Raw genomic sequence first — 22,998 nt, 5'->3', positions numbered from 1 at the left:
GTCACTAACATCAAACCTCAAACTGATTCTATTCTTTTAGTTTACGAGTTGGATTCAATTTCATATTTAGTATTCATTTTGTCAACATACAAAATCACGCATTTTAATTGTTTTAATCCGCGTATTTTTGAATTAAATCTATAAATTAAACTGTACCATTTTAATTTTTAAAGGTAACACTAAACTACTTGTTTTTATTAAAAAAATTATTTTTTTAAAAGGTAACAACTTTGGGTGAGATCACATGACGAGCATGTTCAATTTGAAAGCGTATGATTGGAAACTATTGCTTTATCAAGCACTTCTGGATCCAAATTTTGTCATATTTCATTCAAAATTACTACTTTAATAAATGGTAAATTGGAAAAAGAAAAAGTGGCATTTTTTTTTCATGTGCGATAGAATAAGCAATTTTTTTCTTCTCTAGTGTAATTTAATTTAATAATAATGTGAAATATCAAACTCAGAGCAAGTTATATTGATAATTATTTTAACTTGATTTGCATGTAATTATATATGTGAATAAGGTTATGATTGAAAAATGAATTGTTAAAGCAACTAGAGAATGAGAAAGAAAGAAAAGGATCTAATGGGAACAATCTAGTGCAAATCGAGGGAATTTAATTATCTTACGGTCAAACTCAATTGATCAACAATACATCACTATTAATAAGCATTTATAGAAAAAACAAAATTTAGCAAAGTTGTTACACCGCATTAAGTCTATAATACCGTGACAAATCTCACCAAATCTGAAAATAAAGACAAACAGTGATTTTGATTTTTTTGGATGTGTTTTATCTTTGGTATAAAAGCTAAAGCTTTGTAATTTGTCAGAGGTTTTGGTAAATACACTATGAGTTACCAATTTATAATAATTTGCAAAAATAAGACAATATAGAATGATAGTCTTGAAATTTCACTGTCACACAATAAAGAGAAAACCTGACATAGGAAAGGGAAAATTGTCAACAAGATTGAAAAAAATGAATACGAAGAAAAAGAAGAAGAAAAAGAATGTCCCCCATATTAAGGTGAATCAAATTAGATAAAATAATATATTCTTTTCATTTTATTGTACTGAATCATTATATGAAAAATATATAGTATTTCTTTTTACTTGTTCATTTAATAAATTAAAAAAAGATTTATTATTTCTTTTACTATTATCTTTATCATTAAATAATTATATAAAATAATTGTAATCAGATTTAAATTTTCAAAGCATAATTATTACTAAGAATAATTTAGTAAAATAAAATCCTAATAAATAGGCCTGTGGCATGTGTTAGGTGGTCGTATCTGTACTTTTTGCCAATAGTATTAGCATTATACTGTAGTTTATTATTTTTCGATTGCTGCTATTAGGATTATGTTTTTTGAGTTTTGATTATTATATTATTTTTTATTTGAATTTATAATAAATAATTTTTCTCTATATATTCATCTATTCTTTTCAAAATTTACTTAAAAATTATTACATATTCCTTCTTAATAATTTCATAAGAGAAGTATCAATTCAATTAGGGCCAAAATAGAGAGAGTAATATTGTAAACCTACCAAATTATGAGATGAGAAAGACAAAAAGGAAAAACACTAGAAAATATTTGTGTCATAAAAATGTGTATGAAAAAAAAATAGAAATATAATACAGCCTCATACACACAAAGGGACGCTTCGTTTGATTTCCAAAGAAACAGAGGGGACCCAATACCCATCTCCTACTCACTCTTCTCCTCCATTGATAGTACCAAACTTCAAAATCCCTCCCATTACCCAATACACCACAAAACAAAGCTAAAACAAAACAAGATTCCTCAATTCAGAATTTGAAACAGAATCAAAGATCCCATTTTTTGCAGAGTATAATCACCTACTCTCATAAAACCAAAACATGCCTTCAGGTGCCAAGAAGCGAAAAGCTGCTAAGAAAAAGAAGCAGGTCCAAGCAATAGAACCCCCATCCCGCAGCACTGGTTCTTTTCTTGGTACTTACTTCACACTCTGTATCGATGATTAGGCGTTGTACTGTGTTTTGGTGTTTTGGGGTGTAAAAAAAAAAGTAGTTTTTATGCTTTGTTAATTAATCTTGGACATACCCATGTGCCTTTTTTTTCCCCAAATCTTCAAGGACTTTACAGTTTGTGATCTGTTTCCCAATTTTGCTTGGTGGGTCTAGTTTACTTTATCCTGTTGTGTTTTATTGTTTTCTCCGTATTGGTATGTTTCTTGATTGAACTTTAGTTAGTTATTGGTGTTTTCTTGTTGTGTGTATATAGATGATTGTATAGTGTGTTTGTTTTATAAGTTTTTTGGTGGGAGCATTCATGACCTACCAACCCATGTTACTTCCATTATTGCTTACTTTTTAGTTGTTAATTTTGATTTGTGGGTCATAAAAGCTGATGGGTATTGCTAACTTGTGGCATTCTGCTTGATTTGGTATTGAATGACTATGGATGGATCTATGGCAGGTGAGGAGGATCGGAAAGGTGATGATAAAGAGAGTGATAGTGAGGGTAGTTCCCCTGCATCGCAAGATTATCAGAATCACCAAAACCAGTTTACTGAAGGGCGGGAGGTCGAAGATGGAGAGAAGCAATTGGATGATTCACATGATCGATCAATTGATGAGAACAAATCCAATGGGGGGAAACATGAAGGCCAGGAAGTGAAGATTGTCGGAAATGAAGAAGGAGGTCTTGTTCAGGTTGAAAGGGAATTGAAGGTTGAGGGTGAATCTGAGAGCCAGAAGATAAGTGTTGAGAATGCTGAACCCATGATTGAATCTTACAAAGGAGGGTTGCGAAGGAGTTCCAGTAGCAGCAGCAGCAGCTGCTCAGTAGAAAAATATGATGTTGCTGATAAGAATAACATTGTGGTTGATGATGCTCCAGCTGTTGAATTAGTGAAAGATATTGAATCTTTGACTGTGAATAATAATAATGTGGTTGATGATGCTCCAGCTGTTGCATTAGTGAAAGATATTGAATCTTTGCTTGAGAAGAATAGTATTGTGGTTGATGATACTCCAGCTGTTGAATTAGTGAAAGATAATGAGTCCTTGCCTGATAAACAAGTTGCTGATAGCCTTGTGGGAACAGCCTCTACATCTAATTTGGATAAGGCTGCAATATCAGAAGACAAAGTTCAAGTCACAACAAGTGCTTCATTTGCTGATAATGTGACTGCATCTGCTGTTGAACCGGTGGTGAAGGAAAAAGGGGAAGAAAATCTGCGTGTTGTGGATGAGAAAGATACAGCTTCAGATATTGTTGTGGAAAATTGGGAGGAAAATTTGGGTGCTATAGTTGACAAAGCCACTATTTCAGAAGTTCTGATGGAGACGGAGTCAGAGAAAAGAGATGAAGCAGCTAGTGCAATATCGAATGGTAATTCTTTAGAAAATACAGATGCAAAGGCTTCTGCGATCCCAGAAAATGAAGAAAAAATAGAGGCACCCCACAGCGCTCCTAAAATTGATGCCGGTGTTTGTGCTGATAATGTGAAAGAATCTCCAGCTCTCGAATGCCATGACCGTCAGGTTATTTATCTTTCTATTATTTGTTGTCATTCATATAGTCGAGGGTGCTCTCAGTCACATCTGGCAGCTCATGTTTACGTGGTAAATCTTGTAAATTATTTCTATTTTGTTTTTACAGTTGCCTTCACAACCAGTGCAAACAACTTCCTGGAAGAGTTGCTGTGGCCTGTTTGAGTTGTTTGCAGGATCAAATAGATGAATTGAGGTTTGACATCAGCCTTCTTTATTTTCTTTTTTAACCACATTATTTTTTACCTATCTTTACATTTGCAAGAAGAACAAAAATGTATAGCTTTTATCAGTTGGATATATCTTTTGGTCTTTTTTCGTTTTGTTTTGCTTGATGTCCTTTATGCCTGACTTTAATCTTATTGGCACAGTTTTTAAGTGTTAATTGGTCTGAAAATTAGTTCCTTACCGTGTGGATTGGATCAACTGTTGTAAGATTAACTATAAGAAGAAAAAGCATGATAGACAAAAAATTATGCGGACTGGTGACAGCCTAGAAAAGTTTGTCTAGGTCGCTTCACAGTCACTTTCTCTTGAAAATTAAGTGTAATCATCTGCTCTTACTGAACTCAATTATTTACCAGTGCAACTGCTCCAAACACATTATGTCAACTTGAATGTCATGTCATTGATGGTGTCCTATTATGCAATCTTGTTGCTTAAGTGACCATCAAATTAAGCTATTTTCTATGAGCATACTGTCCAAATGATCGTTTTCATGCTAAACAGAGTAGCAAGGTTGATCTGCTACGTTGTCATTTAGGATTGTTTTCTTCAAGCTGTGTTGTCAATGTTTTTTATTTTTGCTTATTTATGTCGCCTATAATGCATGTAAGACTTGAATTCAATGTTGATCCCATGGTTTTGATTTTTTTTTCCATATGATATACTAGAATGCAAATGGTTTCACTTCATGTTCATACATAATCTAGTTAGGTGAACAAATCAACTAACAAGGATTTTGGAATCTCTTCCATTATTTTTGTCATGTATCCAAGTTCTGGAATGGACATGTCATGAGAGATAATCGTGTTCTCTTCACATGTTAATCATTATCTTTTCTTTTCTAGAAGCGGGGGGGGGGGGGGGGGGGTCATTTAGATATATTTAAGTAGGGTTTGCTAGTGTCTCTTTGTCTGTTTCGACGTGTATGTTGGTAGAAATGATAGAGAACATCTTCGGCTGAAAACCCTAAGTTTTTTAACATTGGAATTAGTTCCAAATGGAGCAAATCTGTAGTTTGGGATTGAGGGATTGTTGTCATTGTCGTATATCTTAGTAGGGTCTGATTTTTATTGCTGCCTCTGTCCCATTTTATGCTTTTAGTCTGTCTAAAAAGAATGATACATTTCTTATAGAAACAATTTAACTTTAAACTTCCCATTTTATCCTCAATGGAATGATTTTTAGCGACACAAATGTTAAGGGATTTATAGACCACAAGTTAAAAAAGCCTTTTGTACTTAAACTTCATGGCCAGTCAAACACCATTACATGAAATAGGACAGAGTGAGTACAACTCATTGAATTCACTGAATAGGCAAGAAAGTATAGGTAAATATCGCCTGTGTTTCAGCAGAGCAGTTCACTAAAGTCTCTCATCAAAATCTTAGACATTGCACGTCTTGCTTAGTTTAGGTGTTTGAACTTATGGGGTGAGATTCACTTTTGATATTAAGTGTTGTAAAAAAGATTGCACGAAGGAGTACAATGGTGAATCATGCAGTCATAAAGTTTTTGAAATGGTATACCTTCTACAAACTGGTATAGAAAATTGTTTATGGTTATAAAGCTCATGAGCAAGGGCAGATTTTTGGATTAAATGTGAGGAAAAACTCAGTTTATTAGTCAACTTAACGTAATTCATTAACAACTGTAAGGATACCAGATTAGAGTAATTTAAGATATTAGGCAGGGTGCACCAAGGACCTTTGTACTTTTCACATATAGTCATATGCTGGTAGCACTTTCAGGTAGCTGGTAGGTGTTGGCTGGTTAAATATTCCGGCAATGGTGTGAAAGGTCATACATGTACTCATGATTAGATTCATGAGGAAGCTAGAAACATGCAAGTGGAGAAAACAGCATATTGAGGTTTTATGAAGAAACAATCTGCTTTGTTACAGAAGGTTATGAACTGCTACTATTAGCGGAGACAATGAAGTAACGTGAAGTAGGATATCCTGTTTCTCTTTTTTGCAGGGGAAGACAAAAAACTAATAATCTGCAGAGTTATATGAAAAATTGAACTTTAAGCAAGACATTAAGAAATATAACAAACAATTTCTTAGTTACCAGTTTCTCTGAGGAAAAGCGTATGCGGTAGCAAACTTAATGAAGGCAACTGGGAAGGCTGATGCATTGAGGTTCATGGGAATCAAAAAAGAAATATAGATGTACTTAATGACATCCTTCCCGAAAGTCCTTTTTTTATATTTTTTTAGCACGACTCTGATGAATTTGATTTGGATAGAAGATATTTCATCTCCGTCTCTTGTTGAATTCTTGCATGATTTCCACTTGCCTTGCTGTTTTCAATGATTTATGAGAAACCTGAGCATTTAAAGTTCTGCAATATGCTAGACTCCTTACATGAGGATATTGGGAGTTACTGTTTTGATTTTTCTATTTGTTTGCATAGCTTTTTCCACGCGTACTGTAATACCTGATAAATGTTCTATTGAGTTTATCCTCTTAACTATGCCTGGCAATTACATATCTGTATGACTGTATCTAGAGCATTAACATTCAGGGTCCTCTTATGATTATGATTAAATGTCTTTTTTTAATGCAGAATCAGATCATGAAGCTGGTTGAATGGAGTAGCAACATTTGGAATTATTTAAGTTGATGACTGCCTTCATCCTCTTGAACAGTGGTTGAATGGAGTAGCAACATTTGGAATTATTTAAGTTGATGACTGCCTTCATCCTCTTGAACAGTGTCTTTGCAAGGGGTCTTGCTATAGAAACTTATATGTTCAGTACTCCTAGTTTAGTTTGAAAAAGCAGCCGAGAACTTCTCGTCTCTTTGCTGCTTTCCTGGTATTTTGCAGTGGTTAGTTTCTTTTCTCGTATGTTCTAATGGTGTGATGTACCTGCTCCTCAGGGAGTTGGAAGAGCCTTTTTAATGTCTTTTGGTTGCACAGGACACTTGGAATTGTTATTCATCAAAATTTCAGCAACATATAGTTATATCCTTTGGGTTCAGACATAGTCTTCAAAGCTTTGTTATTAATAGTCGCTCCTTTTACTTCTCTTCACTAAGTTTGACATCGGTGATGGTTATTTTCTGTTTCCTATTCTAGTGGTCCTAACCTTGCTGCCAAATTTGGTGTGGTCCTTCAGATTGTGAATGTCTATGCTAGTTGACGCAGAGAATTTTTATATGCTACACAATCTTTTGATTAGATTTGAATTACTCCATGGAATTTAGGTGCCAAAGAATAACTATGCTTCAAATGATATCTGTTAGTTCATATTTAAGGGTTTGTTTTGGATTTCTCTTTTGAAGTTGATGAGTGAATTCTGCATGCTGTTTCCCTTTGACAGCATTATGTAAATCCTTGTTGAACTTTCATAACTCAGGAGATATGTGATAATGTACATATATGATGATTTTCTTGATAATGTCCAATTTTCTTCTGGGAAAAAGCTAATGAAAGGTAATATTTTTGCATCTCTTATTTGTTTCTTACAATTTGAATACTGAAGATAGATGATATACAGAAAGCCATCTGGCCAACTTTGTATACACAAGAATGAATAAAAACAGTGACAATTAGCAAACCAAAAGAAAAGGAAACGACAGACTCAATCAACACATTTCACACGATACAATTCATCTTCCAAGTTCATTTATCTCCTTGATGAAGCACCGTGAATGGCGGCTATGTATACCAGTTGAGTAAACGATAGAATTATCAAGAATGCCTCCATTGTTCTCTGCAAGATATCCAAAAATTGTAAAGTGGTTAATGTCAACAGTTTTCTTAAATTTGCATAAATTAACTTTGTTTACAGTTCAATGTGCTATTAGTTAGAGTTTACCAATTTGGAATTCCTGTAGTTGAGTTCAATTTCTTTCCAAGCAAAGCTGCATGGATGACAATTTCATTACTTTACTGATATGCAGAATAGTACATAAAACACAGAGAGCAAATAGCACGAAGCATTAAAAGATAAATTCAGATTCAGATATTCGTTAAGTGAAAATAGACATGGCCTTACCCCATGGCAAGGAGTGTAAGACTCCAGGCAATGGCAGCAGCAGAAGCAGCAGCTGGTAAACTATCGATGTTCCAATGGCGAATATGGTTAAGTCCAGACAGGACAGATGCTATTCCCACCACACCTGCTATCAAAGCAAACACAACAAAGAATCCAGTGGCAGCATTTCCTATTGGGAAGTAAATTGGAGAGAAATGTGCTGGAAGATCCATTCCCGGACCTGTTAAAAATCACCCACCATGATCAGTCTTAACAAAAGACTATTTAGTAAAAAGATAGAACATTTAGTAGATTGGACTCTCCAACAATAGAACATTTTGACAAGATGCTTACCAATGACAAAACCATTATCAATGGCAAAGTTCATAGCCCAGCCAGCAATGCCTAAAACAACAGCATACATGCAGAAATTAAGGACCAAAAGCAAAGATGCAACAGGTTTCATCGGCCCATTAGCCATTTTTGGTTCTTGAAAATGATTATGATATAAAGGCTTGAAACCTCTTTTTGATGAAAATTGAACAAGGGTTTGTAAAGGCTAAGAAGAATATGTTGTACAAATGCATGTGATCTCTGCAAGTTCTTTGGGGTCTTTATAAATGCTTCAATCTCAGAAGGTTTTGGTTCTTTTCTTGTAAGGCTGTTTGTTCTAAAGGGCTTTGTGGGGTTTCAAAGGCAATGCTTCATAATCAAGGCAAGGAGGCAAAAACCAATATTCTTATCAAGGCAAGGAAGCAAAAACCAAGATTCTTGCTCATCTAACTTTTGAGGTGGTACATTCTTTGATTTCAAAAGGAACATTCTTTGTTTCCAAAACATTGCATTAACTATGTTTGAAAATACAAAATGAGCTATGTAAAATAACAAAAAATGGTCCCTTATGTTTGAGGTAGGTTCAAAGTAATCCCCTATATATAATCTTGGACAGTTTTGGTCTTTTAAGTTTGCAAAAATAGCACTTTCGATCTTCACCAAATACAAAGCAAACTCCATCTATTAGATTTGATGGAAATTTTGAAGAAAAAGACAAGGATATAACTTGTTAAATATTTGGTGGAAAAAAGTGTGCACTTTTGACAAATTTAAGAACCAAAACTACTCAAAGGTTAAGGGACTACTTCAAATCTATCCTCAAATATAAGGTACCATTTTTGTCATTTTCTATAGAATTGTTTAGTGTAATTTAGGATTTAGTATATAAGTACAACAACAATAACATATCTAGTGTATTTCCATAAGTTGGTATCAAAGAAATGTAGAATGTACGCAGTCTTATCCCTACTTCGTGAAGGTAGAAAGGTTGTTTATGATAGACCCTTAACTTAAGTAAATCATATCAAATCAAATATGAAAATAATGGGAAAAGAAGGAGTGACAACAACAAATAATATGATAACCAAAGCAAAGGACATGGGTTATACTAAAATCGAAGATTAAAATAATAAGAAACAACTAATAAAAATAAAGAGAAGGAAAACTAGGACGACGCTCAACTATCTACTAATTTTTCACCCTAATCCTCCACGTTCACAACTTCCTATCTAGAGTCATGTCCTCGGTAAACTGCAAGTGTGACATGTCCTGTCTAGTCTCTTCCTTTCAATACTTTTTCGGTTTACCTCACCTCTCCTCAAATCTACTATACTGGGTATAATAAAGGGAAACTTACATAAATATGTTCTATTAATAAAATATTTACCATTTATAGCAATAACATTTTTTTCCCGCTAAATACTTATAATACAATTTTAATACATATTAAAGAAAATAATTTATAAAACACATATAATACAAGTTTTATTGATGAGTAATATATTTATCACATCTTTAATTCACTTATAATACATTATGTCAATTTCTTACCAAACAAACATAATATATTTTAAAACACATATAATACTTCACTTTTAATACAAGTGCAGATTTATCATACTATTGCTATAAATGATAATAAATAAAAAATATCGCTAAAATCAGTAATTATTTATTAAAAAGTAATCACCCAATTAATTTTTCCTATAATCAACTTCTCTCACCTCCACGCTGTGAATCCAAGCATCTCATCTTCGTATGTTTGAACATCTTAATTTTATTCCCCTCACATCATTTACCATGGAGGCCACTCCCATGTCATCCCAAATATCTTCCTTACTAATTCTATTTTTTCTAATATTTCCATACATCCATTTCAATATCCACATTTTCGCTACATTAAATATCTGGCTCATACAACATAAGTCGTCTAACAACGACTTTACACATGTTAACCTCCCGTTCATTCACCCCGTCATATACAATGTATAACATTATCATCAATGTATAACATTATCATCAATGTCGTAAAAATGACACTAGTATATAAATGTTTAGTGTAATTTATCAGCGAAAGTTATTTTTCCCTCTCTTCCTTGAGGCAACAGTTGAAGCCTTCAAAATACCGTTAAAACCATGGAGTGAGCTTTCCCCACTGGCTTCTTCTCATGCTTAATCATGTTGTTCCTCGTTGCTATATCTCAAGCACCCAAATCATACACCATCTCAGTTCATTCAAGATCCTTAATTGGTTTAGCGAGATTCTTCAGAGTAGCTACCCCCACTTGCTATTCTATTCTATCTGAGCATCTAAAGAACCGACGACTTGATGAAGCTAAAGAGCTTTTTGAAAGAATCCCATCTCCAAATATTTATTTATGCACCAAAATGATAGCTGGATATGCAGAAAATCTAAGGTTAAATGAAGCACTGAAGCTGTTTGACAAAATGCCTGTGAAAGATACAGTTATGTGGAACTTGATGATTAAAGGGTGTGTAGATTGTGGGAATATGGAGATGGGTTTGAAGCTATTTGAGGAAATGACCCAAAGAAATGTAATTTCTTACACGACGATGATAAGCGGGTTTTTGAAGTTTGGAAAGGTTGAAGAGGCTGAGAGTTTGTTTTGGGAGATGCCACAAAGGGATGTGGCTGCTTGGAATGCTATGATTTATGGGTATTTTGAGAATGGAAGAGTGGAGAAGGCTGTTAAGTTGTTTGAGCTGATGCCTTATAGGAATGTGATCTCGTGGACGTCGGTTATTAGTGGGCTTGATCAGCATGGGAGGAGTGATGAGGCTCTATTGATTTATAAGAAGATGCTAGATTTCTTCATTGAGCCCACTTCTAGTACTTTTGCTTCTGTTATTACAGCTTGTGCTAATGCAAGGGATTTAGGTCTAGGTAGTGAAATTCATACCTGTGTTGTGAAGCTTGGTTATCTATATGATACTTATGTCACTGCTTCACTAATCACATTGTATGCTAATTGCATGCACATGGATGATTCTTCTAAGGTATTCAGCGAGAGGTTGCATATAAATATAGTTGTATGGACGTCTCTTTTGACAGGGTATGGCTTGAATTATAAGCACAAAGAAGCATTGGAAGTGTTTGGGGACATGATTAGGATTGGTCTACTTCCCAATCAGTCTTCCTTCACTAGTGCCCTAAATTCATCCTGTGAAATAGAGTCTATTGATCTTGGCAAAGAGATTCATGGTGTAGCAGTCAAACTCGGATTGAACACTGATGCCTTTGTTGGCAATTCGCTAGTTGTATTGTATTCAAAATGTGGAAATATAAACGATGGACTTGGTGTATTCAAGGAGATTCCTGAAAAGAACATTGTTTCATGGAACTCAATCATCGTTGGATGTGCGCAACATGGATGTGGAAATTGGGCGCTCACGTTGTTCTCCCAGATGGTCCGTTCAAGGGCTGATATGGATGATATTACATTTACTGGGTTACTTGCTGCTTGTAGCCATTCAGGCATGCTAGAGAAAGGAAGACGCTTATTTCAATATATCCCCCATAGCTCATCCATTGAAGTGGCACTTGAGCATTATAGTTGTATGGTAGATATCCTTTGCAGAAGTGGAAAGTTAAATGAGGCAGAGGAATTGGTGAAAAGCATGCCCATGAAGCCAAATTTGTCAATATGGTTAGCTTTGCTTAGTGGTTGTAAGAAGCATTTAAACTTAGAACTGGCCGAAAGAGCTGCAGAAAACATTTTTCATCTTGATCCAAATTGTAGTGCTGCTTATGTTTTGTTATCTAACATTTATGCCTTTTCTGGTAGATGGAGTGATGTTGCAAGAGTTAGAGGAAATATGAAAAGAAGAGGAAACATAAAACAACCAGGATGCAGTTGGGTTAATCACAAGGGAATCCGGCATACATTTCTTTCTGGTGATACTTCACATTCTCTAAGTGATAGGATATATGAAAAGTTAGAATGGTTGACGGAAAAGTTGAAGGAATATGGTTATGTCCCTGATCAAAGATATGCATTGCATGACGTAGAGGATGAACAGAAGGAAGTTCTTCTGTCATATCATAGTGAGAGGCTTGCTATTTGCTTTGCATTAATTACAACACATGGTAGTGCTATAACAGTAATGAAGAACCTGCGTGTCTGTGGGGACTGCCATTCTGCGATCAAGCTCATAGCAAAAATTGTTGATCGTGAAATCATTGTAAGAGATTCTAGCCGCTTTCATCACTTCAGGGATGGCTTTTGTTCTTGTTCAGATTATTGGTAGCATTATCCTTTTGATTATCATTGTGGAATTGGTTAGTGGAGCATTGTAATTAGTTCACCAGAAGCCGGAACACGTTTAAATTTTGGGGAACTGCCAGAGTTCGGATTGGACCAACATTCTGTGAAATGCTTTGCACCAAAATAGTAGGGTCCTCTTGATAATGTTATCAATAAAGAAATCAGACATTGGCATCCACTGCTTCATATGTCTAGCAGCTGATCTTGAAGCCATGTCTAAAATGTTTGTGATGCTATCCTATGATTGACCAAATATACCTGGAGTCAATGCAACCACTGCATATTAATAAAGCTTGAGGTACCTGGTGGCCTATCATGCCAATCTTGTAGATCTACTATTCTTGGAGTTAGAATTATTTGTCAGCTGCTGGTACTTAATTGTGTAGTGGATGAAGTTCCCAAGTTATTTAGCTAGGATCAGCAAATTGAGACCCCTGGTCTAATCTGCATTAATAAACATAGGAAGATTCCGTCGACAGATTTTCCAACAGCGATCAGATAGAAAGATACATTTCATTATTGAAGCTATAGTCATAGAAATCTTGCTCTTTGAGAGGGGGTTGGGGGGGGGGGGGGAGGAGAGATAGCTAGATAGTTGTCTAACATAGAACATGCCAATAATGTTCCTGCCAATGCAAACAGGAAATACTATAATTTACACTAATGAGAAATTTTATCACAAGTTTTGAAAAGGATAGTTGTTTGTTTCCTGCCTCAGCCTTGAGATACTTGAATTATATACTGGAGCTGTTAGCTGCTTAGTGTTGAATCACAAGGGCCTTGAGCCATCAGCATTGCTATAACTGATGTTGTCTTCATGGTCTTTCATGTTGTTACTGCTGAAGCTTGAAATACTTCCAATTTTCCATCAACCTCAGGTATTTTTATCCATAAGCACACCTTCCCAGTTCTCCTGATTGAAGTCCTATGAGCAGTGGTATACTTTTGTTTTCTTTTTGGTGTAAAGAGAATTTGATTAATGATGCAAAATCTCTATTATACATAATTGAATTGATGTTGATTTGATGTGAAGGTGGATCTTTCTGTAATATTCAACCACAATTCATGTTGCAGTGATAATACATACCCAGAAAAGAGTCCTCTGAACAATGAAAAAGGGCCATTTGTACTAAAATGGTGGGATTATTCTCTCATATAAAAGGTAAGATAAAACTCCATCCCATATTTGTTGTCCACCTTACTATAAATAGTTGTCTCAAATACTTGTCTACTTACCAATTTAAGATGGAATTAATTAAAATTTTCCGATTTTACTAAATTTATTATTTTTTGAAAGAGTAAACCACTTTTTACAGAGTTCCAAAAAGTTTCTTTCCCAAAGGAATTCATTAATTGTCTAAATTCTTGCTCCTGTTACAAAATAATATATGTCCATGTTATCCTCCACCACAATTTGTTTCCACTATATCTTATCCACCACCATAATTTATTTCCACTATTCTGTGTTTCCACCACATTTTGTTTCTTCTTTTAGGCCTATAAATACTCATTCTTGTAAGCATGAATGTACATAGAGAAGAGAACAAAAACAATAAGATTACTCACTTGCTCTCTCTTCCTTCTTCTTATTTTGATTTGTCATTTTATTTATAACACGTTATCAGCACGAGTCTCAAACTAACTGAGATAGATGAACAAGTAATAGGTGAATATATTATGACAATATTCTAATAAACATATCATCTAATTGAGTCAAGCTATTCACTCTTTTTATTACTTGCTTAAACATTTTCATCTTCACTTTGAGAAGGCCAAAAGTAGAATGTTAAAAATATTCAAATTGTTCCTTTCTTGAGTATGTCTTTTACGGATTCTTTTTTTGTTGAATTAATGGAGTCTTAAAAAAAATTATCACTTTGATAAGTCATTTAAATTAGCGGTAGTAGTGATTTTAATAGTCCATGAAAGATAGAGCCCGTTTGGATGGGCTTTAAGTTGGTCAAAAACAACTTAAAGCCCCTTTTTAGCTTTTGAACGTGTTTGCCTAATGCTAACTTTAAGCCATAAAGTTCTTAAAGTCAGTCAAAAATGAAAAGTTAGGATTACTAACTTTTTTTTCTAAGTGCTTAAAGTCATTTTCTTTGACCATGGAAATTACTTTTAGATCCCTTATATTTTAACTAAATTCTCAAACTACCATTTTTATTCTTTTAACCCTAAAATTCATATCATTTTCCTCATTTAAGCACTTTTATCCAAACACTCAACTGCTTATTTATAAAAATAACTTTCAGCACTTCAAAGTTCTGAAAGCACTTCATACATAAATGTTATTTTTTTAAGCTCATCCAAACGGGCTCATAGAAAATATTTGGCTAATGAGACTCTAATTTTTCAACTTTTGAATTTCTGGCATCATTTTATTAATGTTGTGATTAGTATTTATCTCCATTTGCTTATTTAGCAGTTATGTTGACTATTGATGTGACCTATAATATAATGATTGGTTTGATGGTCGTAAATGAATATATTTTGTTAATAAAATCAGGAATTGTTATATTTTATATGACTTGTTGAAATTTAATTTACTTATGTATATTATTACAAAATGATGATGATTTTTGAAAGGTTCGTACTTGAGTTTCATTGCACTTTGAACTATAATGTTATTGGTTGAGGGTAAGACGGTGGATTCAAGTTTCATCGCACCAAAATGATAAGATATCAGATCTAGTTCTGATGCATCATGATAATAATATGTTGGATTGGGTTCCATCGAATTATTGTCTAAAATGTCTTTATATGGATAAGACATTGAGTTTAAATGTCAATGCACCATATTGATGATACAATAATGACTAAGGTAAAAATAATATATTTTGATGAAAAGTCATGAAATTCATCCCATTGAATTTGCTCCATTCCCTAAAAAGAATATGGTAGAAGTATATGATAAGTTTGAAATCTGCCCAATTGACTTGTTCCATTCTATTGTATGAATGTGGTAGCAGTAATTAATAAGTCTGAAATATGATAAGTGATTGAATAAATGAATAAGGGCGTGGAGGGACAGAACTATACGAGTCATCATTGTGGTAATTATAAAAGGAAGAACATTGTGGGTTCTCCAAATAGTCCTTCAAAATGTGAAGATAATTTTTATCATTATAATGACATTAAAGGTGACTGGAACCGTGGTCGTTGTGCGACATAATAATTTGATAAATTTATAAATCCTCTATCTAAAGAAAGGAAGATAAAGTAGTGGTACACTTGATCTTTTAAAATGATGTTGAGATGGGCCATGCAAAAATGATAAATTTTAAAGGCATGGCAATGAGCTATAATGCAAATTTATGAATCATATACATATGATTAATCCATTCATGGAAGAATGTGTGACATGTGATAAGCATCATGAATGCTCGATCATTCTAAAAGTGAAGGAGTCAAGATGTGATTAAAAAAAAGAACTTATGGAATGTATATGTGTCACAACTTACCTCTATGGGAGGTTTGAGAAAAAAAATATATTATGGGTTGAATATATGCCACAACTCACCTCTACGGGAGGTTTGAAAGAAATAAATAAATTTTATTTTGATATAAATGGTCATTGATTGTGTACCTATGGTACGACAAAAGTAAAGCAAAAAAACATGTCTTGTCTGTAATAATTTTGAGCATGATAATAATAATATAATTTTCTCCTTAAAGGAGATGTTCACCATACGGATGATTCATGAGATAGTACACAAAATTAATTGTGAGCTTTAAAAGAGTTATTGTACTATCGGAGGAATAATATTGGGGTTGTAGTAAGTCTCAAAAGAAACTTTTTAAGTTTCAGAGGAATTGAATATAAAAAAAATATTATAATTGAGACTATATATAAATTATGGAAAGATTTAATATCTTCGTATTACTACAATCGAAGCGGCTTATAAATATTTATGTAAAAAGTTATCCGGTTTTTTCTCTTGTTTGTTGTATACAAACATGGGCATGGTGATGGAATCACATGCAAAAGTAAACTAGAAGTTTACTGGAATAAAGATCAGTTGGCATGACCGATTGGTCATTCCGGTTCAAATGTGATGCAAAAGTAATTGAAAATTTATGTGGCTATATGATGAAAAAATAAATTATTCTTCAAGAATTCTCTTGTGTTGCGTGTTCTCGTGATAAAATGATCATTGTATCATTGTACCAGCTAGAGTTGGAATTGTATTCCCTGAGATTTTGGAACTTATAAAAAGATGAATATGGACATGTTAACCTGTCACGTGGACCGTTTACTATTAGATGCATTTATGGTATGGTCACATGTGCATTTGTTATCAACTTGCAATTTGATTTTTACAAGATTGTTTGCTCGAATTGTTAAATTAAGAGCACAGTTCCAAACTATGAAAGCATGCTGATAATACTGGTTGGTTTAGTAGAAACTCTATGCCTCCCTTTATGGCTAAACAATATGTATGAGAACCAAACTCCCAATGAGATTTGGTATGAGATAAGTTTATCTAACATGTAGCAACATATGTATGTATTAAGCCAACAAGGTTTTTCCATCATAATTGATTTAGGGTCAGAAACCAAATATTTTCATCTAAAATTTGAATGTACAGTATCTAATTTTATTATTCCACAATGTAGGAAAGATGGATCCCCAAATGAGGTTAGGGTGAATGTTAGATTTCCTAACATTAGGGGGAGATATGATGAGCAGCTAAAAATTGTGTGTTTGTTGAATTATGTAGATCCTCGTTAATAGTAATAATAATGATGATGATGATGATGAAGTTGCAAATGCTCCAATAAAAGGTCCTTGAAGGACAGAGTCTAAGGCATGCCAAAAGTGTGATAAATCAATCGGCTCCAAATATAAAATTCCTTGAGGAAGGAGAGAAGCAAATTATCAAAATGGTCATGATAATGAGGCAAGTGCTTTAAAAGAGCACTATGACATAATACTTCATAAAACCTTGACAAAAGTTCAGGTACCTAAAAATAATGAGAATGAAGAGATAAGTTATGTCTCGACAGGAAGAATGTGGAACTGAAATGATATTATGGTCGATAATATTTTTGCTTATAATGTTGCCACTAAAATAATGTAACAAGATGAGGATCTTGAACCAAAATCTGGTTCAAAATCTGTCAATGAATGTAGACAGAGAAATGATTGGCCAAAATGGAAGGAAGCAATTCAAACAGAATTGGCTTCACTTGAAATGTAAAGTTTTCTGACCAATAGTCCGAACATCTAAAGGTGTCAAGCCAGTAGGGTACAAATGGGTATTTGTGCGAAAACGCAATGAAAATGATAAGGTCGTAAGATATAAAGCGCGACTTGTGACACAAGATTTTTCGCAAAGGTCTAGCATTGAATATGAGGAGATATATTCTTCAATGGTAGATGCAATTACCTTCAGATATCTAATAAATTTGATTGTTCATGAAAAACTTGAAATGCATCTAATGGATGTGGTCACTGCCTATTTATATGGCTCATTGGACCATGATATTTTTATGAAAATTTCTGAAGCACTCAACGTTTCTGAAGCATATAAAAATTCAAAAGAAAGTTATTCAATAAAGCTTTAAAAATTCTTATATGGATTGAAACAATCAAGGCGGATGTGGTATAATCGTTTTAGCAAATATTTGCTAAAGGAAGGGTACAAAAATGATTCTATTTGTCCTTGTATTTTTATACGATGACCGAGATCTAAATTTGTTATAATATTTGTATATGTTGATGACTTGAACATCATTGGCACACCTAAGGAGCTTTCAAAAGCTGTTGAATGTTTGAAAAAAGAATTCGAAATGAAAGATCTTGGTAAGACAAAGTTTTGTCTTGGCCTACAAATTGAACATTTGCTAAATAAGATATTTATCAATCAACATATATTCTAAAGATTTTGAAGCTTTTTTACATGGATAAATCACACCCATTGAGTAGTCCGATGGTTGTGAGATCTCTTGATATTAATAAAGATTCATTTCGAAATATTAAGTGATGTTTTCATTAAAGGGAGTAAATACGTGTTGCACTCTTTTTTCCTTAATCAAAATTTTTATCTCAATAAATTTTTTCTGATAAGATTTTTAATGAGATAGCAAATAATGCATATTAGGAATAAAGATATATACCACAATTTATTTCCACTATATCTTATCTATCATCATAATTTATTTTCACTATATCTTATCCCCTACCATAATTAATAAAAGTTGCAAATGGGCAATACCACTTGATTATAGTTGAACCCTAGGTTCCCTTAATTTAATTTTACTGTTCATATTTTATGAGTTGACTTATTATAATCAGAAGTGCATGAATATCTTTTTACAGAAATGTAGGGTAAAACAAATGCATATGCATACCCCATACTTCTATACTTTTGAAATAAGATATGGAAAAACATATTTTTTTCCTAAATATATTCTCAAGGTATGGGTGTGACCAACACCTAATAAAATTATACAGTACATAAAAACTAAGTACTACTTCCACAAACGTATGATTGCACATCAAATATCTGTTAACGCTAACTTGTAACCAAAAAGCTCATTCATCCTCCTGGCTACGCAACCTAGCAAGCTTGTTAGTTACTACAACATCAAGTTGGGATGCTCTCTCGACGATATCTTTCCTTTTCCTTGTGGATACATTATGAGCAATCTCTGCGCAGTAAGTCCTGTGAACAAGGAAAAGAAGTTAACAGTGAGATCACAAAGTAAGCAAGATGGAATAAGCAAACGAATTTTGCTGTCTTGCAGTACCTGTTGTGCATCAACAAAATATCAAGTTCACTTGCATTGTGCACGACAAACTTCTTAAAGCCATTGGGAAGATAGTGTCGAGTCTTCCTGTCAGAACCATAGCCAATATTGGGCATCAAGACGCATCCCTTGAATTTCCTTCTAACTCTGGAGTCGATACCCTTTGGTCTACGCCAGTTTGTCTGGAATAATACATAAAAATCATTTCCACTTGGTTAAACCTGCACACATGACTTGAGCTAAGGCGAGTGAAACAAATCGCATTCTTCAAGTGTTCAGTAAAATGTTGAACAAAAATTCCTGGTTCTCAAAAATCAAGTGAAGTGTTGAATACTACTAAATATACATAGAAAAGGTTGTATGATAAAAGGGATCTAAGCAAGGTTAAAGTAACAGAAAGCTTATTGATAAAGAAGCCAACTGTGTCACAAGATCTGTTATTTAGTTTAATTTCTGCCCATAAAACGAAACATCCCATAACAGAGTAGTCTGGACATAAGATACCATAGGCAACAAAATTTTAAACAAAAAAGACTGAAGAAACATACTGCAAAACATGGTCTTTGATGCAATCTCAGCCGAAAGATGGTGATATTTCTATATTAATCACTGGTCACTCAGCAATTATGGGAAAAATTCATCAGTGACTGCATCAGTGACTAAACACTTTAGAACTTTAAACCAAATCACAATACAGAAAAAAATGGGGAAACCTAAAACCTTAAAGAAGGATGAGATATGCTTTAAGATCAGATGGTAGTGCATGTATTTGAATTCATCATTGAACTCTACAGAATAGGTGGATAAGCATCATCACACCTTATAAGCATAGCGTCCACAAACAAGATTTAAAATCAAAAAAAGGAAGCTACAACAAAACAAATAGAAAAGCTGAACATTATTGTTTAGGAAGAATCAGATATGATGTGTCAATCACCACCTTGCAAATCCAATAAAGTGGATGCAACTTAAGACTGGGGCGACAATAACTGTCATCATTTTCCCTTTCAAATACAAAAATAAGAACAAACAAGGTAAACAAATTTCATAATAATGTTTAACATAAAAAAGGAGTGTTTTCCACTATTACTGAACAATACAATGACATTGAAGTTAAAACTAAAAGTATGCTGTGTATAAATAACAGAAATAATAGCATTGCAGAAATTTTATTTCTGCCACAAAATACAATCTTCTTTTTCAAAAGAGCTGTAAGCAGGGTTAAAGTAACAGAAAGCTTATTGATAAAGAAGCAATCTGTGTCGCAAGACCTGCTCTATAGTTTAGTTTCTGCCCGTAAAAACGAAACACCCAGCAACAGAGTAAAGTCTGGACATTAGATACCATAGGCAACAAATAATTTGAAGGTTTAACTGAAGGAACTAGTTAAAAACAAAAGGGAAATACTGCACAAATTTGTTGTAGATGCAATCTCAGCCGAAAGATGGTGATCTTTTATATTAATCACTGTCAATCAGCAATTTGGGAAAAAATCATCATAGACTGCATCAATGACTAAACACTTGAGAACTTTTAATCCAAATCACAATGCAGATAATAATGGGGAAACTCAAAAACTAAAAGAAGGATGAGATATGCTTTAAGATCAGATGGTAGTGCATGTATTTGAATTCATCATTGAACTCTACAGAATAGGTGGATAAGCATCATCACACCTTATAAGCATAGCGTCCACAAACAAGATTTAAAATCAAAAGGAAAAAGCTAAAACCAAACAAATGTAGAAGTTCAACATTGTTTAGGAAGAATCAGATATTGTGTCAATCACCACCTTGCAAATCCAATAATTGGGTGCAACTTAAGACTGGGGCGACAATAACTGTCATCATTTTCCCTTTCAAATACAAAAACTCAACAAAATAAGCACAACAAACAAGGTAAACAAATATGTTGTTCATAAATAATAGAATAATAGCATTGCATAGGGGTTTAATCGCGCCACAAAATACAATCATATTTAATAAAAGATATGTAACCAGGGTTAAAGTAACAGAAAGCTTATTGATAAAGAAGCAATCTGTGTCGCAAGACCTGCTCTATAGTTTAGTTTCTGCCCGTAAAAACGAAACACCCAGCAACAGAGTAAAGTCTGGACATTAGATACCATAGGCAACAAATAATTTGAAGGTATATTGAAGGAAGTGATTAAAAACAAAGGTAGAATACTACACAAATTTGTTGTAGATGCAATCTCAGCCGAAAGATGGTGATCTTTTTATATTAATCACTGTCAATCAGTAATTTGGGAAAAAAATCATCATTGACTGCATCCGTGACTTCAGAACTTTTATACCATACCAAATCACAATACAGATAAAAATGGGGAAACTGAAAACCTTAAAGAAGGTGAGATATGCTATAAGATCAGATGGTAGTGCATGTATTTGAATTCATCATTGAATTCTACAGAATAGGTGGATAAGCATCATCACACCATATAGCATGTCTCCGCAAACAAGCTTAGCATCAAACGAAATAAAACTAAAACCAAACAAATATCAAACTAACATTTTTGTTTAGGAAGAATCAGATATAATGAGTCAATCACCACCTTGCAAATCCAATATTTTGGATGCAACTTAAGACTGGGGCGACAATAACTATCATCTTTTTCCATTTCCAACATACAAAAATACAACAGAATTAATAGCAATAAAAGCAAACTAACCTAATGTTCAATGAGTCTACTACTGTCAGTCAATAAGAGTCAGATCAAGCTAAAACCAAAAATGGTCGTTTAAAATAATATGTCTAGAGAAATTGTGTTGCATCTCAAAAAAACAAATCTTTTATACGAAATCACAAACACCACAAAGAGGAACAGAATCCCAAGACCTTAAAAGGATGACAAATGCTATAAGATCAGATGGTAGTGCATGTATTTGAATTCATCATTGAGCTCTACAGTTTAGGTGGATAAGCATCATCACACCTTATAAGCATAGCGTCCACAAACAAGATTTAAAATCGAAAAAAGGAAGCTAAAACCAAACAAATAGAAAAGTTGAACATTATTGTTTAGGAAGAATCAGATATGATGTGTCAATCACCACCTTGCAAATCCAATAAATTGGATGCAACTTAAGACTGGGGCGACAATAACTGTCATCATTTTCCCTTTCCAACACAAGAAAACCAACAAAATAATCACAACAAACAAAGTAAACAACTTTTTATACACCTATAAAAAAAACTAAACTTTTTCACTATAAGTGAAGAAAAAGATTCAAATCAAGCTAAAACACTAGATTACTGAACAAACAAACCCAAATAGAGCTTGATACGAAAGGGGGTTTACAGAAATGAAATTAACAATACCTTAACAGTGATTCTCCTATCACTCTGATGCCTCTTGAATTGCTTCACCCTTTTCTTGATTACCTTCTTTTTCAATAGAGGAACCGCCATTGTATACAAAGGAAAAGGGGCTCACTGTAAACTAGGGTTTCTTCAGATCCGCTGTGGCTGATGGATTACTGAATCATTATAGTAGGGTTTATATAGGAAGAAGATGGGCAATTGCTAGGGTTTTACAGCCGTCAAGCGATTTTAAAAAAAAAACAATCTACGGCTGTAAAGTTACTTGATGAAACTAACGGTCCTGATTGATCAAGGATAATATGGTCTAATGCTTAATTAATTAGTGATTATCAAATTATAGTTTATTCTGATTCACCCTTAATTAAAGGATTTGAATCCTGGTTACAGAGAAAATCATATTGGGAGCGATACCTCCAAATAAGTTTTGCAGTGCGTGATCTGAATTTATCAAACATCGGATGAAAAATTAAAAAAAAAAAACTTCAATTTAATCCTATTAGTATCACTTAATTTAATTAT

At 33.6% G+C, this 22,998-nt stretch overlaps 4 protein-coding genes and 11 non-coding genes across 15 annotated transcripts; 2 read left to right on the top strand and 13 right to left on the bottom strand.

The window, feature by feature from the left end:
• The first annotated feature begins 1,649 nt into the window (after positions 1-1,649).
• LOC129871966 (uncharacterized) lies at positions 1,650-6,763 on the top strand. The gene is made up of 4 exons (XM_055946783.1): positions 1,650-1,989; positions 2,476-3,545; positions 3,664-3,750; positions 6,349-6,763. Exons 1-3 carry the CDS (start codon positions 1,896-1,898, stop codon positions 3,742-3,744), a joined length of 1,245 nt encoding a protein of 414 aa, XP_055802758.1. The 5' UTR covers positions 1,650-1,895; the 3' UTR covers positions 3,745-3,750; positions 6,349-6,763.
• A 446-nt stretch (positions 6,764-7,209) lies between these two features.
• LOC129871967 (membrane protein PM19L-like) lies at positions 7,210-8,356 on the bottom strand. The gene is made up of 4 exons (XM_055946784.1): positions 8,117-8,356; positions 7,784-8,003; positions 7,604-7,649; positions 7,210-7,498 (listed from the first exon to the last, which is right to left on the bottom strand). Exons 1-4 carry the CDS (start codon positions 8,241-8,243, stop codon positions 7,412-7,414), a joined length of 480 nt encoding a protein of 159 aa, XP_055802759.1. The 5' UTR covers positions 8,244-8,356; the 3' UTR covers positions 7,210-7,411.
• A 1,759-nt stretch (positions 8,357-10,115) lies between these two features.
• Positions 10,116-12,695, top strand: LOC129871965 (pentatricopeptide repeat-containing protein At5g46460, mitochondrial). The gene has a single exon (XM_055946782.1). It carries the CDS (start codon positions 10,274-10,276, stop codon positions 12,362-12,364), a length of 2,091 nt encoding a protein of 696 aa, XP_055802757.1. The 5' UTR covers positions 10,116-10,273; the 3' UTR covers positions 12,365-12,695.
• Positions 12,696-18,768: 6,073 nt separating this feature from the next.
• On the bottom strand, positions 18,769-22,660 carry LOC129874331 (60S ribosomal protein L32-1). Its single transcript, XM_055949591.1, has 3 exons — positions 22,477-22,660; positions 19,138-19,319; positions 18,769-19,052 (listed from the first exon to the last, which is right to left on the bottom strand). The coding sequence occupies exons 1-3, from the start codon at positions 22,564-22,566 to the stop codon at positions 18,923-18,925; spliced, it is 402 nt and encodes a 133-aa protein (XP_055805566.1). The 5' UTR covers positions 22,567-22,660; the 3' UTR covers positions 18,769-18,922.
• Positions 19,705-19,789, bottom strand: LOC129875381 (small nucleolar RNA Z196/R39/R59 family). Its single transcript, XR_008763175.1, has one exon. It is a non-coding gene; the product is annotated as a small nucleolar RNA Z196/R39/R59 family (small nucleolar RNA).
• LOC129875375 (small nucleolar RNA Z195/SNORD33/SNORD32 family) lies at positions 19,881-19,961 on the bottom strand. Its single transcript, XR_008763170.1, has one exon. It is a non-coding gene; the product is annotated as a small nucleolar RNA Z195/SNORD33/SNORD32 family (small nucleolar RNA).
• LOC129875401 (small nucleolar RNA U31b) lies at positions 20,050-20,140 on the bottom strand. Its single transcript, XR_008763190.1, has one exon. It is a non-coding gene; the product is annotated as a small nucleolar RNA U31b (small nucleolar RNA).
• Positions 20,564-20,645, bottom strand: LOC129875380 (small nucleolar RNA Z196/R39/R59 family). The gene has a single exon (XR_008763174.1). It is a non-coding gene; the product is annotated as a small nucleolar RNA Z196/R39/R59 family (small nucleolar RNA).
• On the bottom strand, positions 20,738-20,818 carry LOC129875376 (small nucleolar RNA Z195/SNORD33/SNORD32 family). Its single transcript, XR_008763171.1, has one exon. It is a non-coding gene; the product is annotated as a small nucleolar RNA Z195/SNORD33/SNORD32 family (small nucleolar RNA).
• Positions 20,904-20,991, bottom strand: LOC129875403 (small nucleolar RNA U31b). Its single transcript, XR_008763191.1, has one exon. It is a non-coding gene; the product is annotated as a small nucleolar RNA U31b (small nucleolar RNA).
• LOC129875379 (small nucleolar RNA Z196/R39/R59 family) lies at positions 21,344-21,427 on the bottom strand. The gene has a single exon (XR_008763173.1). It is a non-coding gene; the product is annotated as a small nucleolar RNA Z196/R39/R59 family (small nucleolar RNA).
• LOC129875377 (small nucleolar RNA Z195/SNORD33/SNORD32 family) lies at positions 21,517-21,597 on the bottom strand. The gene has a single exon (XR_008763172.1). It is a non-coding gene; the product is annotated as a small nucleolar RNA Z195/SNORD33/SNORD32 family (small nucleolar RNA).
• LOC129875400 (small nucleolar RNA U31b) lies at positions 21,682-21,772 on the bottom strand. Its single transcript, XR_008763189.1, has one exon. It is a non-coding gene; the product is annotated as a small nucleolar RNA U31b (small nucleolar RNA).
• On the bottom strand, positions 22,015-22,095 carry LOC129875373 (small nucleolar RNA Z195/SNORD33/SNORD32 family). The gene has a single exon (XR_008763169.1). It is a non-coding gene; the product is annotated as a small nucleolar RNA Z195/SNORD33/SNORD32 family (small nucleolar RNA).
• Positions 22,184-22,274, bottom strand: LOC129875399 (small nucleolar RNA U31b). The gene has a single exon (XR_008763188.1). It is a non-coding gene; the product is annotated as a small nucleolar RNA U31b (small nucleolar RNA).
• Positions 22,661-22,998: the final 338 nt, after the last annotated feature.

This window comes from Solanum dulcamara, chromosome 11 (genome assembly GCF_947179165.1).
Source record: "Solanum dulcamara chromosome 11, daSolDulc1.2, whole genome shotgun sequence".
Taxonomy (NCBI): domain Eukaryota; kingdom Viridiplantae; phylum Streptophyta; class Magnoliopsida; order Solanales; family Solanaceae; genus Solanum; species Solanum dulcamara.
Note: the sequence above shows the minus strand (reverse complement) of the source record. Positions and strands in the feature narration are given on the sequence as shown.

Excerpts from the sequence above, each read along its gene's own strand:
- LOC129871966 (XM_055946783.1), top strand. The coding sequence starts at position 1,896 with ATGCCTTCAGGTGCCAAGAAGCGAAAAGCTGCTAAGAAAAAGAAGCAG. Across the intron at positions 1,990-2,475 it reads CAGCACTGGTTCTTTTCTTG|GTGAGGAGGATCGGAAAGGT; the intron begins GTACTTACTTCA and ends GATCTATGGCAG. Across the intron at positions 3,546-3,663 it reads TCGAATGCCATGACCGTCAG|TTGCCTTCACAACCAGTGCA; the intron begins GTTATTTATCTT and ends TTGTTTTTACAG.
- LOC129871967 (XM_055946784.1), bottom strand. The coding sequence starts at position 8,243 with ATGGCTAATGGGCCGATGAAACCTGTTGCATCTTTGCTTTTGGTCCTT. Across the intron at positions 8,004-8,116 it reads TGATAATGGTTTTGTCATTG|GTCCGGGAATGGATCTTCCA; the intron begins GTAAGCATCTTG and ends GATTTTTAACAG. Across the intron at positions 7,650-7,783 it reads CTTACACTCCTTGCCATGGG|CTTTGCTTGGAAAGAAATTG; the intron begins GTAAGGCCATGT and ends TCATCCATGCAG.
- LOC129871965 (XM_055946782.1), top strand. The coding sequence starts at position 10,274 with ATGTTGTTCCTCGTTGCTATATCTCAAGCACCCAAATCATACACCATC.
- LOC129874331 (XM_055949591.1), bottom strand. The coding sequence starts at position 22,566 with ATGGCGGTTCCTCTATTGAAAAAGAAGGTAATCAAGAAAAGGGTGAAG. Across the intron at positions 19,320-22,476 it reads ATAGGAGAATCACTGTTAAG|ACAAACTGGCGTAGACCAAA; the intron begins GTATTGTTAATT and ends GTATTATTCCAG. Across the intron at positions 19,053-19,137 it reads ATTTTGTTGATGCACAACAG|GACTTACTGCGCAGAGATTG; the intron begins GTACTGCAAGAC and ends CCTTGTTCACAG.